General features: G+C 39.3%; 2 protein-coding genes across 2 annotated transcripts; both read left to right on the top strand.

Annotated features, from left to right (window-relative positions):
* The first annotated feature begins 1225 nt into the window (after nucleotides 1-1225).
* LOC119481357 (E3 ubiquitin-protein ligase TRIM41-like) lies at nucleotides 1226-7993 on the top strand. The gene is made up of 7 exons (XM_037758196.1): nucleotides 1226-1279; nucleotides 2962-3545; nucleotides 4842-4937; nucleotides 5632-5865; nucleotides 5966-6113; nucleotides 7203-7229; nucleotides 7336-7993. The coding sequence occupies exons 2-7, from the start codon at nucleotides 2970-2972 to the stop codon at nucleotides 7878-7880; spliced, it is 1626 nt and encodes a 541-aa protein (XP_037614124.1). The 5' UTR covers nucleotides 1226-1279; nucleotides 2962-2969; the 3' UTR covers nucleotides 7881-7993.
* A 2099-nt stretch (nucleotides 7994-10092) lies between these two features.
* btr12 (bloodthirsty-related gene family, member 12) lies at nucleotides 10093-21362 on the top strand. The gene is made up of 8 exons (XM_037758191.1): nucleotides 10093-10193; nucleotides 11508-11989; nucleotides 12710-12901; nucleotides 13281-13376; nucleotides 16254-16487; nucleotides 18195-18342; nucleotides 19473-19499; nucleotides 20186-21362. Exons 1-8 carry the CDS (start codon nucleotides 10187-10189, stop codon nucleotides 20722-20724), a joined length of 1725 nt encoding a protein of 574 aa, XP_037614119.1. The 5' UTR covers nucleotides 10093-10186; the 3' UTR covers nucleotides 20725-21362.
* Nucleotides 21363-22622: the final 1260 nt, after the last annotated feature.

Raw genomic sequence — 22622 nt, 5'->3', positions numbered from 1 at the left:
ATTTAACTGCTATGTGCATTACACTGAAAACGTATAAGAGTACATTTAAAGGGGAATAAAATAACATTTTATATTATCATTCAGTGTGCAGGCTATTTAGAACACCTTTAGAAAATGTTGAATAAAACAATGCTGCATGGCTCCGACTATTGGGTGGATTGATATTAAAATTTTATGCAGACATTCATGTCCCGCTTAGGATGAATTGTAATAACTTTGGTTATGCTATTGGCTTAAACTACAAATGGTTTAGTCCTGTGATAGTTTGGTGACCTGTCCCGTTTTGGATCTGTGTTTTTGACCATAAAATGACTTGCTTGTTTAGTAATATTGTCTTCTCAATATATTTAAAACCCCACCAAATGTTGACAAACGTTGACCAAATTTCATCTACCAGCCCAACACTATTTTCCCCCATCCTGTTTAGCCCAACTGAGAGGAAACCAATCCAATCTGGCAACAATTTTATGTGTTATTATTATTTAATTGTTGTATTTTATCAGATACAAACAACATGATATCGGCATTATATATTGACCATCGGCCGCCCTGCTCTCTAAACATCGGTATCAGCCATTGGAAAACTCATATTGGACGACCACTACATAGAATACTGTTTAAACAGTTAGTATACCGCAACATACTTAAACTGCTTTATACTAAAACTGCTAAAAAAAATTATAAATATGGCAGTATGTTCTTTATACTATGACTAAAATGAGGTTTAAAAAAATCGCAACTTTGCTTACAGTACCGCGATATATTTAATCGTAATCCCTGTATCATGTCATGCATTGCCAGATTCTTGCCAATACACAGCCCATTATTATGTCTGTTTTGAGCGTATTTAATTTGGGATTTCGGACACGCCGTTAGTCTCATTTCCCATTAAAAAAAATGTTTACGTGTTTTTTTTTTACCCAAATCAAGGGTCTAAGAAAGATGTCATATCTTGTCCATTATGTAAATCCCTCTGAGACAAATTTGTACGAATAACACTAACACGGCTTCACGCAGAGCAGCTTTTGAGGTTACGTCATTCTAAAACAGACGAGGAAGTGACATACAGTCTCAAGCACTGGTTAACCTCAGCGACTGTAGAGTACAAACTCTCCCAACGAAACTATTTCGAAGCCTCAAGAGGAGGTAGAAGATGTGCGATTAAGAAAACACACCAATCACAGATCAAGTTTAAGCGGTTACACCCAGTGGTCCAAACAGGAAAACAGATTGTAGCTGATACCTGACATACTTGAGCTGACAGCCAAGAGACGAGCAGGTATGTCTGATATCTCATAATGTGTATAGTGAGCAAGAAGGGGACTTTACATTTACATTATCTATAGAAAGGCTTTACATACATTAAAAATATATGGCTATTGTGTTGAATTTGTCGGACGTTCTTGCATAGGATAATTCAGACACTATACTGTATGTTAGGCTTTGGTAGAATACTGCAGGTTACATTTTTATTGCTCTGTATAAAAAACAAAACGTCAGACTCAAAACTTGGTTAATGACAATTTTAGGCTCAAACTGCATAGCATGTTTGTGATGAGATTGATTTAAAACCTAAAAATGACTGAATTAATAGCTTTTATATGGATAACCTGTACTGTAACACACTCTTTTGTTCCTTCCCCAAAGATATTTCCTCCTACTGAGCTGTTCCTCGTGCTTTTATGTATACCCTAAGTGTGGATAAGTCTATTTTTAACCATTCACATTCCATTAAACCTGTTGAAGACATTTATTTCCGCCAACTAAAGTGATTGCGTGGGACTTTCTCTGGTAGCGCCATAATGTATAGAATTTGCGAGTTTGATTTAATAGAAAAGTCTCAGTCTGCTTTACACTAAAGACTGAAGAGAGCAGAAGCTTTTAACTAGGGATGCACTGATACTGACTTACTCTGATAGCCGGATCGGGTATCGGTGACAATGGGGCCGATCTATTCAATTCAATTCTATGTTTATGTACTAAATACATTATATACTGGAATTTTAATTCCTGTTCAAGTTTTGACCAATTTGTTGCTGCATTTAAAAGGTTTATATTGAATTGTAATTCCTGTTAATTTTGAAGATTTTTTACCAAGTTGTTGGTGTACGATTTATTATTTTAATAATAAATAACGATTCACTAAATTTATATCTATGTATTTATTTGTTACATTTTGTTTTACAAAGTTAGGAAAAGTGATGCTTAAGTCAAAATTGATGTTGCACATAAAAAAAATAAAAAAATGATCCCAGTCACTTCCACACAGTGAGGCATACAGCTTATTAATTTATCACTGGTATCCGATCAGTACTTGGTATCGGCCGATACCCAAAGCCCAGGTATTGCTATCGTTATCGGAACTGAAAAAGTTGCATCGGTGCATTCCTAACCTGAACATACAATGAGTTATATTCACAGAGCCTTCCCTCTCTGCTAAACAGACTCGTCCTGCTTTAGAAAAGTAACGCAGTTAAACCAACCAAAGAGCTTATAGAACAATTTTCAAGCGAAGAAAATTATAATTTTGTCAAAAAAGAAGCCTATTAAGTATTTATGATTGTTAAAAAAACAAAAAAAACATAATACAGACAGAGAATTGTAGTAAACGTCCCTAAAAATAACAGGAATATTCATCTCTGCTGATGATTCACAGGAAATAATCTGCTCAAAAATCATCCAACTCAATCGTTTTACACAAACTTCCTGCAGTTATTGCATTCACAATTTGGGTTAATTGTACAGCTTATCAGTTGTTCTGTACCTTTATTGTCATGCATTGAATATAATGTGAAAAATCCATAAAATATGTCACTTAGTCAGGGGTCGTCAGTTTACTCGATTTTCCCTTAAGGAAAAAGTTTGGGAACCACTGCTATAAAGAGCCTACTGGCCTTCAAAAGTACAATAATTCAGTTCATGTTTTTTTCTGTTCGATTTTAAGAGTCAGGTTCACTTTAGTTTCAGACATGGCATACACCATGGACGACAGCCGCTTCCATTGCTCCGTGTGTCTGGATCTTTACACCGACCCAGTCTCCACTCCGTGTGGACACAACTTCTGCCAGCTCTGCATTGAGAGGTACTGGGACAGCACCGAAGAGTCCCGCTGTCCCCTGTGCAAGGAGATGTTTCACATGAGACCCGAGCTGAAGATCAACATCGCCTTCAAAGAGGTCGTCGACCACTTTAAAATCACAAGCGAAGGCCCGGTCACGGGCGGAGAAGCCCGCGAGGCCAAAGCCGGTGAAGTGGCGTGTGATGCGTGCACAGGAGTGAAACTAAAGGCCGTGAAGTCCTGCCTGGTGTGCGTGGGGTCTTACTGCGAGAGTCACCTGGAGCCTCACAAGACAGCAGCCGCCCTGAGCACACATAAACTGATTGAACCAGTGAGGAACCTGGAGGACAGGATATGCAAGAAGCACAAGAAGATCCTGGAGCTGTTCTGTAAGAAGGACGATACGTTCATATGTCAGATATGTGCCGAGACCGACCACAGCCGGCACCGAGTTGTGATGGCGGAGGCCGCGTCACAGCACAAAATGGTAAAAAGTTGTGTTCGTATTTTGATAATCTGAGTTTAATTTGGTTACTATTGTTTTACAAAACACCTTTTTGTGCAGAAAAATCTTACAGGTCATACAGAAATATTATTGTTAAATGCAGATCTACTGCCTAAAAATAGACAGAAGTGGAAAGAGTATTAAAAGTACTCAAGGAAAAGTTACATTTCGCGGTGTGTTTTCAGTTCATGAAAGTAAATATTAACATTTTGGTCACATAAAAATGTTTTATTCAGCGTTCGGTTGCTCCACCCTTTCATGTCACTGCTTGTTGCAAAAAAACAAGATGGCCAAAATACCAAAATCAAGGCTTCAAAACCGTAGTCATCAAACCAATGAGTGACATCATGGTAACGACGTCCACTTCTTATATACAGTCTATGGATACTATTGTTAAATTCAAAATAAATTCCATGTCAGCGTATACACTAGTGGAACATCATCAAGCCACCAGCCCTAATGTCCAATAAACAGTAAACTCCTTTACTATAGACAGCACTTAACAGCCTGTGCATACAACTGATTATCAATTATAAATACACAACCACGTTCTTCGCTGAATCCTAGAATTACCCAGAAAGAGACAACACTCAGACAAATAAAGGTGCTCAATTGTGCCGTGTGGAGGCAATCTCTCAATCATAGATATGCTCTGAAATTGGACCTCACAATTGGATTCCACCTACAGTATGTCCTGTTGTTCATTAAGCAACCTGTTACATTAATCATGCAATAGCCTATTTACTACTGTATATTTGCACACTGCACTATTGTAATATTGTTAAGAATTTACAGAAACGCCCTGACCTATATAGACATCTTGTTTTTATTAGCTGCATTTCTATTTCTGTATGTACAATGAGAGCAAAATAACCAGAGTCAAACTCCTGGTTTGTGTTCTCAATAAAGCTGATTCTGATTCTGATCTAACAAGACTAATATTAACAGCATGGCATAGCCTGGCACGGCAGCCACATATTCTCAAACACACAGCAAAAATGGCACTTTAACATAAGTCACAACGGTCCAAAATCATAAATTAGCTTACTGTTTGATGATAAGACGATGGGACTTGGTGTTGAACACTAAAATGGAGAGCAGAGGCAAAGAGTTCAGTCTGTATGATGCCCTGATGCCAGGTTTTATCTGACTGAAAGTTAAAAAGGAGTCAGAGTCTTTTAACAGTACAGCTTGTTACGGTAGGATGATGATAAATACATGTGCTTTTTCCAGATAGAAGTGTTTCCACTACAGCTAATGTTTTCATTTCCCTCCCAGATTCAGATTAAGAGGAGAGGGAGAGAAGTGGAGCTGATGATTCAAGATCGGCAAAAGAGGATTGAAGAAATCAACCACTCAAGGAGTCAAACCAAGGTGAGTTCAAACCCAACACAAGACACTGGTGGATGGTGTTTCACTTTTTTTTACCACATGGTACATGGACAATGTGACAGCTGGACTAAGTTTATATATTGTATCAAGTGCAAATTAATAATGCATCCAAAATTCCTTTCTAAAATGCTATTTAGTACACTAAAACAGTATGTGGGATTTTTTAGCATGTCCAAAACCTTAGTATGAAACGATAGTAAGCAAATTGCATACTATTTCCGGTGAAATTTTGCAGTATGCAACTCTGGACACTATGGCTGCATACATATCCAACAATGCAATGGACATTCGCAAAATTCTTAAAAAACATTGACGGACAGCTCTGTAACATCAATAAGGCTTCAATTTAACGCTAAGTATAATATTTTACTTTGCTAGGCGTAATATATATTTTAAATTAATTCAGACATTGACTCTTACAAACCGTTGTTTTGGTCATATGAGGTTGGCACAGGTTACCATGGTTATCTCCAACCGGCAAGGAGGCTCTCAGGAAGTGAAGACATAAATTGCTACTAAGTGCATACTAAAGAAATACATACTACTGTTTATTTACACAAAAGTATGTTGAGCGATAGTACAGACGAAGCCATAGCTTGTCCAGTATATGACCATACATGTCCGTTGTTGATATACAAGTTACACAGCTTTAATTATGATATGTTTTGACCTTTAGGTGAATGCACAGAAAGAAATGGAGGCGAGTGTTCAGGTGTTCACGTCTGTGATGCAGTCGATCAAGGAGACCCACACGGGGCTCATGGAAAAGATAGAGGCGAGACACGATGCTGAACAGAAGAGGCTCGAAGAGCTCATCAAAGAGCTGAGGCAAGAAATCGACGAACTGGAGAGGAAAAGTGATGAGCTACAGCAGCTCTCACGCATTGAAGACCATATCACGCTCGTGGAGGTCAGTGTGGGAATTATCTTCTATAATAATCTTGTCTTTTATGTGAATGTATCAATGGATCAACAACAATACAACAATTTTCCGTTTTTCCGTTCAACAGGCATTCAATCAAACCTACCCACTACCATCGACTCAGAACTGGCCACGCATTCCCGTTAATGGAGTGGATTTCTTGGGTTATATACGGACATCTTTGATTAATGCAAGAGAGTTCATCGACCTTGAGATTAGACAACAGTCAGCTGCTGGTAAGTTTGAAGCAAAGACATATTAGAAATAAGAGCTCTTCATCAGGCATTGTTCAACAACCATCAGATCAAACCGTTGTATAACACATCACATCATTCAGGTGGTTGTGATGTGCATGATTGAGAGTCAATCTACAGACTCTACTCTGTTTTTATAGAGTTTAATATGAATATGTTTTGCTCGTTTCTCTCAAGAGATAACATCTGTTGTTGTATCTTTCTTTTTTATTGTTTGTGTTGATTTTCCTGTCGTAGGTACCAATACAAATTCTGGCCCATTACTATAGGTAACTTATTTAGATTTAAGCAACAAAACTACAACTTCATTAGGTTTAGGCAACAAAATTACAACTTCTTTAGGTTTAGGCAACAAAACTACAACTTCGTTGGGTTTACGCAGCAAAACTACAACTTTGCTAGTTTTAGTCAACAAAACTACAACTTCATTAGGTTTAGGCAACAAAACTACAACTTTGTTGTTTTAGGCAACAAAACTATAACTTCTTTAGGTTTAGGCAACAACACCACTTAGTTAAGTTTAGGGAAAAACATGTCATAATTACTACGGTCACTAGAGGTCGCTGTCGTGTTCTTTTATAGCTTCTTTCAGTGATCGCCCATGTGAATAGATAATAAAACCTATTAGTGGGTGTAGCCGCCCCCTACTGACCCACATTTATGGTGCTTGTAGTGACTGATAACGCTTATTTAATAGCGTGACAACAGACTAATCGAATGTAATACAGATCACAACCACCTGAGTGGTGAATGTGTGATCTTTGGTCTGACTTTTGCCTTCAGTTAGTTTTTTGATCCAGCACCTGTAGACGCTTTTCAACATTAGAAATTAATAAAAATGTGATCCCACCATTTGTTCAATATTTCAGAATTTGTGTCACTGACCGTCTGATGAGTGGAAGGTTGTTTGATGAAAACTCACATTTAAAAAAAATTGAATGATAAACTATGCTGTCACCAAGGATGATTTGAACACTGAAGGTGATTTGATGAATTGAGCGGTCATGTATCATTGAACACATCAAAAGCATAATTTATCACATTGCTAATTGTGGTCTGTCTTCCCTGCAGAGCTTAAGAAAGTGCAGAAATGTGCAGGTTTGTCACACTTAACTTTTAAACTGGATGTTTTTTATTCATATTTAACTTCAAAAGCAGTATATCTGAATGTAACATGTCATTATAACATTGTCTATCCTAACAGAGGACATCACCATTGACCCTGACACCGCAGGGCCCTGGCTTATTGTCTCTGAAGATGGGAAAGAAGTCAAGCAGTCTCCAAAGAAGCAGAAAGTTCCAGCAAGCCCAGCGAGGTTCACAGAAAACACTTTTGCCGTTGCGACACAAGGTCTAACCTCAGGCAGACACTACTGGGAGGTCGGGGTGAAGGGGAAATCCAACTGGACGCTGGGAGTAGCTTTTGGCACATTGACGAGGAGAGGAAACGTGACTTCCTCTCCGGAGAACGGCTTGTGGACTGTAGGTCACAGGGACGGGCAGTATCTTGTGTACACGCAAAATCCAATCCCTTTAAAGTTGTCCCCCCTTCCCCAGAGAGTGGGGGTGTTTGTGGATTACGAAGAGAGCCAGGTATCGTTCTTCGATGTGGGGGCCGAGGCTCACATCTTCACCTTCACTAAGTGCAACTTCACAGACAGGGTTTACCCCGTATTTGATCCGTGTGTGGCAATAGAAAAGAAGGAGGTAGCTCCTCTGAAAATTATGATGGTAGAGATCACAAAATGAAAAAGTGATCTAGATTTATCATCCTGAGCAACAGTCTCACGACAGTTGGTGAAATAGTCACGAAATTCAATCTATTTGATTTGTGTACAAATTTCCCTTTTTTTTGTGACGTTCAACATAACTTTCAACAATTTATTTTTTGTGCGTTTTCCTACGAATGTCCAGCAACATGTGATGCACGTATCAATTAGAACTTCAGTCTTTTGAAAATAAAACTATTTAGGTTTAGGAAAAGATCGACTTGGTTAGGCTTAGGCAACAAAACTACTTAGTTAGGTTTAGGAAAAGGATGTGGTTTGTGTTAAAATAACACCGGAAGTGGCGCTATTAAGTACGGAAGTTACATGACAAATAAATCAACGTTGACTTTTGGTTTCACACAGGGTACAAACACCGGTCTCCTGGACAAAAGTCTAGCGTTTTTTGTTTTTTAAACTACTTAGTTAGGTTTAGAAAAAGATCGTGGTTTGGATTAAAATAACACAGGAAGTAACGTAACTTAAGTACAGAAGTTACGCAACAAATAAATCAAGGTTGACCTCACACGGGACACAAACAGTGGTATCCTAGACAAAAGTCATGTGTTTTTTGACTCCAGTCTTTTCAAAATAAAATTACTTAGGTTTAGGAAAAGATCGTTGTTTGGGTACCGGAAGTGATGTTACTTAAGAACAGAAGTTACGTGACAAAGAAATCCATGTTGGCTTCTGGTTTCACATGGGACACGAGCAGCGGTCTCCTAGACAAACGTTCAGTGTTTTTTGACCTTCCCATCCACCCCAACCTTCTCCCTACATAGCGTTTGCTGCTCTTTATATTTTTTGTATTTTTTCGAAAAGTGAAAAGTGATAAGGATGTTGTGACTATTTCACAAACTACTGTGAGACTGGGATGTCAAATCACAGTTATCAATATATAATCAGAAACAGACTTTATCCATGAGCATTAATTGTGCATTATGATACAGTATATATAGCATCATAATCTACCAATTAAGGCTTGTGACACCTTATATATCTAGGGCGATCGTTGTTTGCTGGTGTTTATGTTCTTATTTCCATATTTTGATTTTGGTCACATTGATATATTACTAGCTATAATGAGGTGTAATAGTAAGTATTTACGGTATGTAACTCACATTTCTATACAGCATAGCACTTCTAGTATGCTTGTACATTTTATACAGCACAAGTTAATAATCGCCCAAGGTGTAATTAAGAGGCATTATGCCAAATGTAGATTTTTGTATTTTTGCATTTGTGTAGAAGGGACATATCGTGCTCATTTCCAGGTTCATACTTGTATTTTGGTTTCTACTAGAACATGTTTACATGCTTTTATGTTAAAAAAAAATGCTTTATTTTTCTCATACAGTCTGTCTGAATATACCTGTATTCACCCTCTGTCTGAAACGCTCCGTTTTAGCACTTGTCTCTTTAAGAAAGAAAAAAAAAAAGCTTTTCATGTCCCCTTTAAACAAAAACTGAAATCTCCCATAAATTTATTTTGTTTTAATTATTGTTGAATTTTTGTGTCATATTTTGTATGGTCTTTATGTATGTTTCCTTGTATAGCTTTTTTCTTTTCTGGTGTTTGTTAAGCCTTTTAGTTGTTCCATTGATCCGTTCCATTGATTATATTTTTTGTTCATCCAACATTTTTAAAACAAACAATTTTTGTCTTAAATTTGATGTGCTTTAGAACTCATTAATATTAACAGATGAAGGGTTAGGGATGGAAACTTCATAAATAAAGTGAGTAAAGGTGATCAACCGGGTGCTGTTTTTTCATTCTAAAATAAAAAATTAACCTTCAGATAATCACACTTTACCCAACAAGAATAGGTGATAAAAAGATTGTCAAGACGCTGATATAAGTGTGACACTAAGAGTCATAAAGAAGGCGAGTAAAGGGAATTTATGATCCCATACACCTGTCTATAAGACCTTCTGGCGTGCCATTATTTTGCAGTAATTGATATCTTTTAGAATGATAGAACAGCAGAAACTACATAAAATTCATTTAGCTGTTTGAGTGCCCCACTGATATCAGTCTTTTCAGAGAACGACCTGGAGAAAACAGCACAGCACAGTCCTAGGGTTTTAGGGTTTTGCATATCTACAGCGCAGAGCCATAGAAATCAGAGTGTGATAACAAAGGGAGGGCATGTGTGAACGTTTGGGTGTGTCGCAACGAGAGTGGGAGGGCCACTTCAAGTTTCAGGAAGAGTGCAGCACCTGTCGGTGTTTGCTTTAAAACAAGGCACACAAAGTGAAGGACTACACTGCTCCACGTCAGAGGAAAACATGCAGAGTAAGTTACATGTTTTTATCAGTGATTCTTTTGACTGTATGACATGGCGTGTTTTGTGAATCGTTTATTAAGAACAGTTTTCTGTATGTCTATATTCTGTGTCCCATACAGTACGTACAGTAGAAGATGATAATGATGCTACATTAGCCGATATGTTAAAATCGTAAACAAAATGTTCTTTTTACATTTACAAATACTGATGTAAAATCTAGTCCATTTGCCTTAAACGTAAAACAAGTTATTTAAGCTCAGTTAAATGGCAACAGCAGTGGTTGTTTGGTGTACATTTCCAGTAAGAGCTGTGTTTTCTTTTAAACCTGACGCACTGAGCTGACGAGAGGTAGAAGATCCTGAGTTTCTGCATTCCTCAGATAGTTTCTCACCTACCGCCGAACACGGTGACACTCTTAAATCCACTTCCTGCTTGTGTGAAAAGACTTTGTGTTCTCTGGTGCTGAATATTTGAGACTCTTTATGACCTAATTCAAGTGCCAAAGGGACAATACAACACTGACCTTTGAGTTTTACTTTAACCACATCGGCTGTTTGTCAGTGTCACCGTTGTGGTTTGCCTCAAAGGGTTTCTTTCCAATATCAGCAACCTGACTTACTGTCAGATTGCGCACACAAAAAAACAACAAATACTCTCATTTTAGTCAAATATTAAAGGTAGGGTTGGTAAAGATTTTAGAGACATTTTTTTGTGTTTGTAGAAATTCTCCTTACATCCTGACAGCAATCAATAAATCAAAAGCTCTGACAATAAAAAAAAATGTTTTTCTGTTGGATCATTTCTAAAAATCTAGTGCTAGTACTCTTGCTAGTTTTTTAACATCACGACCCTACCACCTTTAAATTGTGTTTTTTCTAAATCTGCAAGTGCAACGGCTACACTGCTGTCCTGAAATCCCTTCTCAGGCAGCAATTCACTCTGATCATGACTGCCCTGTGATCTTAGTTGGGCTGTCCTCGACCAAAGAAAGTCAACTAACATTCATATGATTTTGTCGACCAATCGATAAGTTGATTTAAGCGGAACGGGAGATGGACCGGCGGATGGACCGGCGGATGGTGCGGCGTCAGCGTGCATTGTACTGGATGGATGATTTAAATCGACAGATCTGTGAAACTGAGTTTCTCCACAAAGAATCACACAAAAGCACCACTTTAAATGTTGTGTTTACCAGAGATGTACTCATAACTATCTTGGAAATAAGTCATTCAGTATGCCCTAAGAGGGGGCAGCCTTAGATCTTAGTAACAAAGACTTGTGCATCTAATCTATATTGTGTCTCTCCTTCCTCTTTCTTCCAGGCGTCAGCTCTCCAGGAGGCCGCGTCCTCTCTGAGGATCAGTTCAGCTGCTCCATCTGTCTGGAGGTGTTCGTGGAGCCCGTCTCTACACCCTGTGGCCACAGCTTCTGCAAGGCCTGCCTGCAGGGCTACTGGACCCACAGCAAGAAGTTCATCTGCCCCATGTGCAAGAAGAACTACTCCAGAAAGCCCGAGATGAGCGTCAACAGGGTCCTGGCTGAAATCTCCTCCCAGTTCCAGGGGCTGATGCTACCCGGTGGAGCCGGAGGGGCAGTGGGAGCTGTGGGGGCCACGCGGGGATCCACGATGAATCTGAGCTCAGATGTGCGCCACGGGGGCTCGCCGACACCCGACACCGGGGAGTTTGCGAGGCCCGGGGAGGTCCCCTGTGATGCCTGCATCGGAAGGAAGGTCAAGGCGCTCAAGTCTTGTGTGAACTGTCCTGGATCATACTGCGAGGTCCACCTCAGACATCATAAAAAGGTCTGTTTTTTTTCTTCTTTAGGGTTATTGCAAGATAATAAATATCTGTTTTCTTTCTTGACTTCGTGGAATCTTAAAGGTGCCATATTGTAGAAAGTGAGATTTCCATGTCTTTTTTGATTATAAAGCAGGTCTAGGTGCTATATAAATACTGTGAAAGTATCAAAACGCTCAATCTACGGAAGAATGCGCAAAACCTGTATTCAGAAACTGTTCCTTTAAACGAGCCGTCAGGATTTCTGTAACGTTGTGATGTCACAACTCTACAGTCACTGGTAGAAGTGGCACTAAACTCTGTGTAGTTGATGCACACAATAAGTCCCCAGCTGTTGTGGCGCTGTAATCATGCTACGAAAAACAGCACCGATGCGGAAGACCAAAAAAGCGCTGACCAATCAGAGCACACTGGGCTTTTTTGGGAGGGGGTCTTAAAGAGACAGGCGCTAAAATGGAGCGTTTCAGACAGAGGGTGGATATAGGTATAGTCAGACAGACAGTATGAGGAAAATAATGTTTTTTTTTTACTTTACAGCATGTAAACATGTTCTAGTAGAAACCCAAAACACAGGTATGAACCTGAAAATTTGCACGATATGTCCCCTTTAAGTAACGTTTTGTGGGAATGAAAAAATGCTTTTGTGCACAACATGAGTTTACAGTGATGAAAGATAAAGCTTATGCCCCAAATTAAATACCTTTTTTTTACTATGCAATCCCCAGGTGAAGTCTCTGACGTCTCACCGTCTGATCGAGCCTACTTTCCACCTGGAGGAGAAGATCTGTAAGAAACACGAGCGTCTGCTGGAGGTCTACTGCCGCTCGGACCACACCTGCATCTGCACGGCCTGCGCCGATGCCTCGCACAAGTCCCACGACATCGTCTCCACCGACCACGAGTGGAAGAAGAAGATGGTGAGCTGTGGACACACATTGTTAAGTAATATTAGGGTATAGAGCAATGGAAAAAAAACGAATTATTATCAGTATTAATAAAAAAAAGGCCTGTAAAAAAGAGAATTAACCTTTTTATCATAATACAAAACAATAAAAATGACACATTTAAGTCATAATTTGATAGAATTTTTAATGATGGCTAATTTGTGTTTTGCAGGCAATATGCAAAAATGTGTTCACAACTAACTTTTTGATTGACTGAAGGGCTCAATGTGAATGGGTTTTGATTCTATATCCTGCCTTAAAAGCACCTGATAAAGCCTCACTGCTAGTTTCAAACACCGTCACGCGAGTTTCATGGTATAAAGCTGTGTCGATTTTGGTTTTCCCCTTGCAGAGTAATCTGGGTAAGAAGAGGTCGGAGCTCAAACATTTGATCAAGGAGAGAGCCAAGAAACTGGACGAGATCAAACAATCCATCAAGGTCATCAAGGTGAGTCGGCTGAAGGCCACAGTAGCACTGTAGAAGACAGTAGATAAGAACCAGCATCTGAATCATTGTGTGTTATGAGAAAACACAGCATGTTTGAAAGTTCCGGTGTCAAATTTCAGCTCTTTAAAGTACAAGACCAGTGGGAGCCACTGCTATTTTGACAATGCCTTTATACAGTTGTAGCTTCTATTTGATCAAATCCACATATATCCTTTGAAGGAGTTAAAAATGTATTGTCTACAGGATAAGCCTCTAGACATGTATCATCTAGTTTTATATAAATAAAACAATAACAAAAATGTGTTGTGTCATTTCAGGCTATTGTTGATTAATTCTAAATTTAAATTTTTAATGTTAATTATTCCAGTAAATGTGAGCCTCTCAATAAATACACAGCGGCTGTAAACATTGAACATGAACCAATAAATTTGTCTTCATACATTTAAAGACAGCAAATTAAAAGCCTCATGCATTTCAACATATTATAAAAAAAAAAAAAAAAAGATGGGACCTGGTGGTATAATGAAGCAGAATAACAACTCCAGGTAGCATTACAAGATAATTAATCTATTAAACTTAAGCTATACGTCTTCATGGCAAGTCAAATTGAAAAAGCTAAAACTGGCATCAAGTTGTATTATATCTGGGGCTTTCAAATTTAACGTGATAACGCATCAACGGAACTTTGTTTTAACGCCACTAATAACGCTCCAAACATACGCTAAATTTTTAGGAAAAACTGTCATGGCCATATTCAAAGAGGTCCCTTGACCTCTGGCCTCAAGATATGTGAATGAAAATGGTTTCTATGGGTACCCACGAGTCTCCCCTTTACAGACATGCCCATTTTATGATAATCACATGCAGTTTGGGGGCACGTTTGCCATGTTATGATTTGAGCATATTTTAAGGTAAATGCAGTACCTGTGAGGGTTTCTGAACAATATCTGTCATTGTTTTGTGTTGTTAAATGATTTCCAATAATAAATATATACATACATTTGCATAAATCAGCATATTTTCCCACTCCCATATTGATAAGAGTATTAAATACTTGACAAATCTCCCTTTAAGGTACATTTTTAACAGATAAAGAATGTGCGATTAAATTGTGGACAGTCATGCGATTAATCATGATTCAATATTTTTGATTGATTGACAGCCCTGGTTATTTTACAGTAGAAACATTTTAGGTTCCTTTCGTCAACCAGTGTGCCAAATTGCAAAGTAGTTTATTTCATTAGAACTGGTTCTTAACCAGCATGTCATGTGTCTGTTGTACTTTCCTTCATGTACTGCATGTTAAATATTTTCCGTCTGCTTTAATGTAGCGCCGTAAAGTGTTACGCAACGTGGTGGGTGAGGACGTTGGCCACGTGTTTTTCATACCTCTCGTGCTCTGTGGTATGAACGTATGCAGTTTGTTTTTCTCTTGCGTCTACGTTTGAGGCCGTCTAACCGGTGCGACCAGCCTAATCATTTACCTTTAGTTTACCACACCCTGTTTTTTACCTACAGTCATTACAGCAAAACTTATACCTAGAGGATAAGAGATGAAAACATGGAGGATTACTCTGCTTTTCCTCATATAAATGAAAGGATTGGAATTAAAATGAGTGAAATGTCAATGAGGTTTTGAATGGTTTTCCATAACAATAATTCCCCAGGTTCAGTGATACTCTTGGTTTCCTGCTTGGTGACATTTGTTATCTACTTTCACAATTACAGTGAGGATTAAGTTACCAGAGGATTGGGTATCAGGATGTCCACATCTCTCTCTCTGTGTGTGTGTGTGTGTGTGTGTGTGTGTGTGTGTGCGTGTGTGTGTACACTGTACAATCACACACTGCATGCTACTGATAGACTTGGAGATACAGACAATGATGCATCTCTGGATTTTTTTAAAATTTGGAGAGTAAGCAAAATAAACTTATTATATTATATATTACAGTGTAATTTTGCTTATAAAACATATACAATATAAACATAACTGCAGATTGGAGCATAACATTGAAACCTACAGTTTCCAGGTTCAGTTTGAGATTAAAAGATTGGTAGTTTCCTACGCCTGGCTGGGGGATTACGTAAACCTGTTAGACCAGTTGAACAAGCGGCAGACAGACGCATGAGAAAGAGCTGCGGTTACTGAAACTGCAGCATTTCACACGTTCATTTGTTAGACTGTAATTGGTTTTAATGATTTTATTTTAGGCTTAACCCCGTCAGTCAGAGATATGTAAACAATGTAGACAACAGACACTTTAAGGCGAGGCAGGTTTATCTCCATCACACCCTCAACAACAAGGCAATTTAAGGTGATTTATACAGGACATAAAAAAGAAACATTAGGGGGTATAAAAGGCACATAAGTAGGATTTTAAAAGAACAATATAATACAATTGAAAAGCTGCATGTGATTATCATCAAGTGGGCATGTCTGTAAAGAGGAGACTCGTGGGTACCCATAGAACACATTTTCATTCACATATCTTGAGGTCAGAGGTTAAGGGACCTCTTTGAAAATGGCCATGTCGCGGGTGGGTTTACATTGCAGTTAGTTAAAAGCCCGGTTCGTCACAAACTGTCTCTAAAGGGTGCTTCCGTGCGATGGTTTCCAATGTCGAGGGGCACTGCCCTAACGGCGGTATTTGACGAATTGCGAGTGAGAACAGGTTGCCCACACCACTAGATGCCACCAAATCCTACGCACTGCACCTTTAAGTAATCAGGCAAATTTGTTTGATTTGATTCAAGGATTTGATTTATCTGGACTCCCTTTTTGAGTTGATCTTAACTTAAATTTGCTTGAACTTGCACTCGACGAAACCCTACGTATTCACATTTCTCTCTACACCATGTCCCTTCCTCTGCATGCAGGCCAGCTCTCAGAAGGAGCTGGAGGAAAGCTGGCAGGTGTACGCAGAGCTGCAGCGCATGGTGGAGCAGAGTCAGGCGGAGCTGGTGGAGCTGATCGCCATGAGGCAACGCGAAGCCGAACGTCACGCTCAGGAGCTGGCCCGAGGTCTGGAGAACGAACTCAGCCAGCTGAGGAGGAGGAGCAACGAGCTGGAGGCCTACGCACAGACGCAGGACAAAGTGATCTTCCTGCAGGTAGTACAGCCATGATGGAAGTTTTTTTTTTTTTAGATCAAATATGTTTTTATGTTCAGATAGCTGTGATTAAAGAACACATTTCAAATATGTACAAAATATATACATTTTGTAAAAACAGGAAATGATGCAAGATGATTTACAAATTTCGAAATAATACATTTTTTATGGCCCATTTTTCTCTTTCTTACTTTTGGTGTAGCTTGATGATCAATATTTGATATATTTCAAGATCACTCCAACTGTAATTTTAAAAATGCATGCTGGCATATTAAGTATCCCTTCATTAGTCATTTTTTCCAGCGCGAAGCCTACATACAGAAAACACTTAATATGCATTTAGGACACAGCAAGGGAGCTAATTAGTTAAAATCCTAAAGACAGTAAGCTGCTGCTGATGTTCCACTTTAAAATATATCCACCTTAACAGTCTTTATATTGCTATTAATAATGTTACCAACTAATCTGGAACACTATATATTTTTAAAATATCCGTTTCTCTATCATTATTATTCATCCACATACACAGCCAATTATCCAGAGGACCTCCATGGTTGCACCAGCGGCAGTTGCTAGGAGATTTGTAACGCAACATCAAACGAACAGAGCCAGCTGTTATGGAAGCCCCCCCTCGTGCATTTACCCCGGACTGTTTATGGAGATAAAATGTTGATTTTTCACTCATGAAAGGCGTCTTTGAAGTTTTCCCAGATAGTATGAGAGGAAGCACAGCCACACATACCCAAACACAGAACAAAGTTAAGAGCATACAGACCAATACATTCACTGTTCTGTATCTGTAACTCTTCTGATGCTTCTTTACTTAGATTTATAGAGAGAAATCTGCGCTCTGTTTAGACAGTTTACCCCATAAAGCTGATTAAATCATATTAAGTGTGTTTTTTATTCACTGCAAAGACTTTATTTCCCCTGAGGGATCATTCAATTTTAATTTCACCTTACCTTATCTAAAGGAACATTGAGTAACATTTCGGGGCATCTATTAGCAGAAATGGAAAATAATATTCATAACTATGTTTTCATGAGTGTATAATCACCTGACACTAAGAATCGTGTTTTCGTTAGGGTGCGGGTCCTCTTCACGGAGTCCTCCATGTTGCACCGTCTTTCACGTTTTTTACGTTACCTAAAGGACACGCTTGTGAAACTGCGGTAACATGAGCCGCTTAGTGCAAAAATGTGTTGCCGCCAGCCGCCGTCTGACTTCCGTTGATCCTAAAGTAGTGTTATTATGGTAAAGATGGCCTCTGAGCAAGGCCTACGGCGTTACCACGGTTTTGCACTCGGCGGCTCATGTTACCGCAGTCTTGGAAAGGGAGGAGTGAGCGGAGGGGTACTCAGTTGGTTGCAATCTGCAACCACAACACTAGATGTCACCAGATCCTACACACTGTCCCTTTAAGTAATCAAGCAAATTTTGTTAATATTAGGGCTATCAAAGTTAACGCAATAATAACGCGTTGATGCTAATTTGCATTAACGCAACTTGCATTTTTTAGGTTGTAGCGGGTTCAGTTTTAAAGCTAGAGTGAAGATACCAGCATCATATGAAACTAGTAAACCTAAAGAATCCTTTAGTACTAACCATGTCATACTAGCTTCCGCGAAGGAGGCTAAATAACGCTCCAAAACTTACACTAAATCCTACACACTGCACCTTTAACCTCGCTCTCCCATTTCCTGTAGAACCTGTCGACGCTGTCGTCCCCACCCGAGCCCACCGATTGGTCGGCGGTCAGCATCAACACTGACCTCTACCTGGGAACCATCAGCTCCTCCGTCAGCGGCCTCATGGACAAGTTCCAGGAGGAGCTCAAGAGGCTGTACGGGAAAGGTAATTCCTCGCTCTGTTATGATAAAACACCGTGATTTTTGAAAGATCTGTCACTGTGTCAAGAAATAAAGAAAGTACATAAACAGGAATTTATCTGTAATATGTATCTGCAATAATGACAATGTGCAGGTTTCGGTAATACTTTGTAATAACCATTATTTGGTGGGATTTGTCTTTTAGCTTGTTCCTATATGAAGGGATTAGCTCTGAAGAGGCTTCTGGAGCTAAAATGGATTTAATTGTCCTCCTTAAAAGGACCAGTGTGTAATATTTAAGGGGATCTATCAGCAGAAATGGAATACAATATGAATCGGTATGTTATCTTTAGTGTATAATCACCTGAAAATAAGAATCATTGTGTTTTTATTACCTTAAAATGAGGTCAGAGGTCGAGGATTCCCTTTGAAAATGGCCAAGCCAGTTTTCCTCACCAAAATTTAGCGCAATTTTTTTTTGTTATTTGACCTCCTTTGTGACAAGTTAGTACGACATGGTTGGTACAAAAGGATTCCTTAGGTTTTCTAGTTTCATATGATGCCAGTATCTTCACTCTAGCTTTAAAACCTGACCACTATTCTGAAAAGGCTGGATTTTATGAGATTAATTAATAATTTATAGTGTTTTTGAGAATCGATACAGCATCACAACACATGATATCGCGATACTCCTATGTATCGATATCATCTTACGACCCCTTAATTGTGATATACAGTATGTAACCTACTGTATATTTTCAAAATAAGAGTAAGCAAGAAACTAAACAATATTCCAACAAGTTATCTGTGCAAAGTAACAATCAAACCCATCCTCCCTTGTCTAATACCAGACACACTTCCTGTGCAACATCCAAATGTAGGTCACTGTATGAGCACTTTGAAATAGAAGAGTGACTCATCATTGCAACACACTCACATATGCAAGACGGTCGGACAGATTGAGACAGTGTTGATGCCACAGATCACCACCACTTGGAATCAGCGGAGAGCTGACTGACAGCAGCACATGTCTTGAACATTTACAGCTCTGAATTAGACCTTCATGTTTACCACCCACACGTGCCATCTGCTTTGACTTTGACTCTTTAGCTGAATGACTTGCTGACTCTGTGTCTCTCTCTTTCTCTCTCTCAGAGCTCCGGAAGGTACAGAACTATTCAAGTAAGTAAGACTTTAAACTGTTAAGCTTGCTGATCAGTAGTTTCCACTTATGCTTTGTTTGGGGGCAGGGAGTCTTTTCTTTTGGACAATCTTGAGCAGTGCACCAAAACTTAATGTTCAGTTCTCCAAATTGTCCACAAGATGACGCCACTTCTGCACAGCACAGACCAGCTCAATACAGGGCCATGCAATGCTTTGTGTTGCCATGAATGTGTTTGTTGATGATGGTAGAAGGTATTAGTCACCGACATGCTTCAGTAGGGTTTCCAGTGTCACAGAAGTGAGTAAAGCAATTGGCACAATTTGGCCACTTGGGAGACATTTTGGAGACGTTTGGGACATCACAAACTAAAAACTCACTAGTTCCCATAAGGTTAGGCCTAGAGGTCTGGGATTTTATACAGAGGTGTGCGGTGATTTGCATAGTTATGGCATAAAGCAAGTTATCGTTATTCAAACTCATTGTAGACAAAGACCAAGAACACTTTTTGAGACGTATCTGAACTGATTTGGTTTAGGTTGTGTTTTAGCCAAGGATTCAGGCCCTTTGTTTATGTCAAAAGCCAACTTTAGAAGGAACTCGTTCTTATGCAGATGATGTGTTTTTCTCTGTTGCATCAAGCAGACATGTTCAGGCATATACAACCCAGTATTGTGATATGTAATCAGCCTCTTATTCTGTCCAGGTGAGGTGATTTTGGACCCTGCCACGGCCCAGAGGCACCTGGTCGTGTCCGACGACGGTCGCCAGGTGAGATATGAAGAGCGTAAGACCGCCCACTCTGAGAGTGTTAAACGCTTCAGCCCCGCCCTCTTCGTCATGGGCCGAGAAGGCCTCAGCTCCGGGCGACACTACTGGGAGGTGGACGTGGCGCGCAAGACGGCTTGGACGCTCGGCATGGCCAGCGCCTCGGCCCGCCGCAAGGGTGAGATCAAGCTGAGTCCCGAGGGGGGGTACTGGTGCCTGTGGTTGAAGAGCGCCGAGGTGAAGGCTTTGGCGTCGTCCCGCCTGCCTCTAACGCTGCCGTCCCAGCCGAGTAAAGTGGGAATCTACCTGGATTATGAAGGAGGCCAGATCTCGTTCTATGACGTGAAAGCACGCCTACATCTCTACACCTTTGTCGATAACTTTAACGATAGTCTGTACCCGATCTTCAGCCCCTGTCTCCACCAGGATGGGAAGAACTCATCTCCTCTCGTTATAACCCCCGTTAAACACGCCTGAGACTGACAGACGATCAAAAGTCAGTCAGCATTACGTTTAACTTTTTTGACATCTTTAGGTCAAAAAAAGTTTGGTGCAAAGTGCAGATACTTTTAAAAATTTTGAACAGATGAATTTGTCATTTTATTTGGTCTTAAAATAGGAAATTGTTCTTCTCAATGAGACAACTTTATGACAGTTTTATTAGTTTGCAAAGGCACTTTACCTCAAATAACTTTCAATATTATGAAATAAAAACAAAGCAAGTTATATTGCATATCACAACTACCCACTAAAATGGATGGATTACTGAACGAGCCCATCGGGCACAGGCCCAGGGGGCCCCCTGGCTTTCACCTACAAAATATCATTAAAAAATACACGTACCAACCAGGAAGAGACTCAAAAACACTACAAACAGACACAAAACAACTACAAAGAGATGCAAAACAGCTGCAGAGACTCACATTGACTAATAAAAGGGGCAAAACAATCACAAAGGGACTCAAAATAATCACAAAAAGACGCTTAACAACTACAAGGAGATTCAAATCGACCAAAGAGACACAAAATAACCACATAGAGACGCTAAACAACTACAAAGAGATGCTAAACAACTACAAAGAGACCCAAACAACCACAAAGAGACTCTAAACAACCATAGAGACTCAAAACGACCACAGAGACGCTAAACAACTACAAAGAAATGCAAACAACTACAAAGAGACTCAAAACGACCACAAAGAAATGCAACACAACTACAAAAAGACACAACACAACCACACAAAGACGCAACACAATTACAAAAAGACGCAACACAACTACAAAGAAACACAAAACAACTACAAAGAAATGCAAACAAGTACAAAGAGACTCAAAACGACCACACAGAGATGCAACACAACTACAAAAAGACACAACACAACCACACAAAGACGCAACACAACTACAAAAAGACGCAACACAACTACAAAGAAACACAAAACAACTACAAAGAGACACAAAACAACTACAAAGAGACACAAAACGACTACAAACAGACAGAAAACAACGGAGAGAAGCATAACGACAACCAAGAGACACAAAACAACAACAAAAAGAGGCTAAACTTCTATAAAGTCTGTGTGTCTTGGCATGCTTTTTGCATGTCTGTGCCCAAGGCCCCATTATCTCATAATCTGCCCATGACCACTACTCATCACATGCACACGTTATTTCATTTGCTTAAGTAACGTCAGGCTCAATACAGATCCTATGAAGGCCGCTGAGGAAACCAAAATGTATGGTACTTTATTGACTGACATATTACAGAGAAATATTAACAATTTGGTTACTTAAAAGTAGTCAATAGTTCCTTCATATATGTACATTTTTATGTCAAATTGTATATAAAATAAACAGATATCTTGGTGTAAAAACGTGAAGGACTAGAGGGGATTATTCCAAATCTGACCGGTGGTTGTTACGTTTCGCAGCCCTGGTTCAGTTGAACGTGTCAAGGAGAAAGTTGAGTTTGAGTAAGACTGTACTCTTGGCACTTTCCGTCTTTGTTATAAGGCTTTTGGAGAATTTACATAGAAAAGAAATGAAGTTAAATAGATGTACATTTACTGTCTAGAGGTTTAGGCTTGCCTGGGGTATCAAATGAGAGATTTTGTACTATAAGACTTTGACATTGTTTGCAATGGCCAGTTTTTAAAACTTTGTATATCCAGGACCATGAAGCCATCTTCTGTATTTTTTTTTATCAAATGTTTGATTTTGTACCTTCTATCTGATCTTGTTCAATAAAGATGATGACTCACAAACAAATACAGAATTTAAGATACTTTCATTTCAGCTAATGTTGGTGTGAGGAGGGATTTGTCTTTAAGCTTGTTCCTATCTGAAGGGTTTAGCTCTGAAGAGGCTTCTGGAGC

Source organism: Sebastes umbrosus, chromosome 22 (genome assembly GCF_015220745.1).
Source record: "Sebastes umbrosus isolate fSebUmb1 chromosome 22, fSebUmb1.pri, whole genome shotgun sequence".
Classification (NCBI taxonomy): domain Eukaryota; kingdom Metazoa; phylum Chordata; class Actinopteri; order Perciformes; family Sebastidae; genus Sebastes; species Sebastes umbrosus.
The sequence above is the reverse complement of the archived record's forward strand: the minus strand, read 5'-3'. Positions and strand labels throughout refer to the sequence as shown.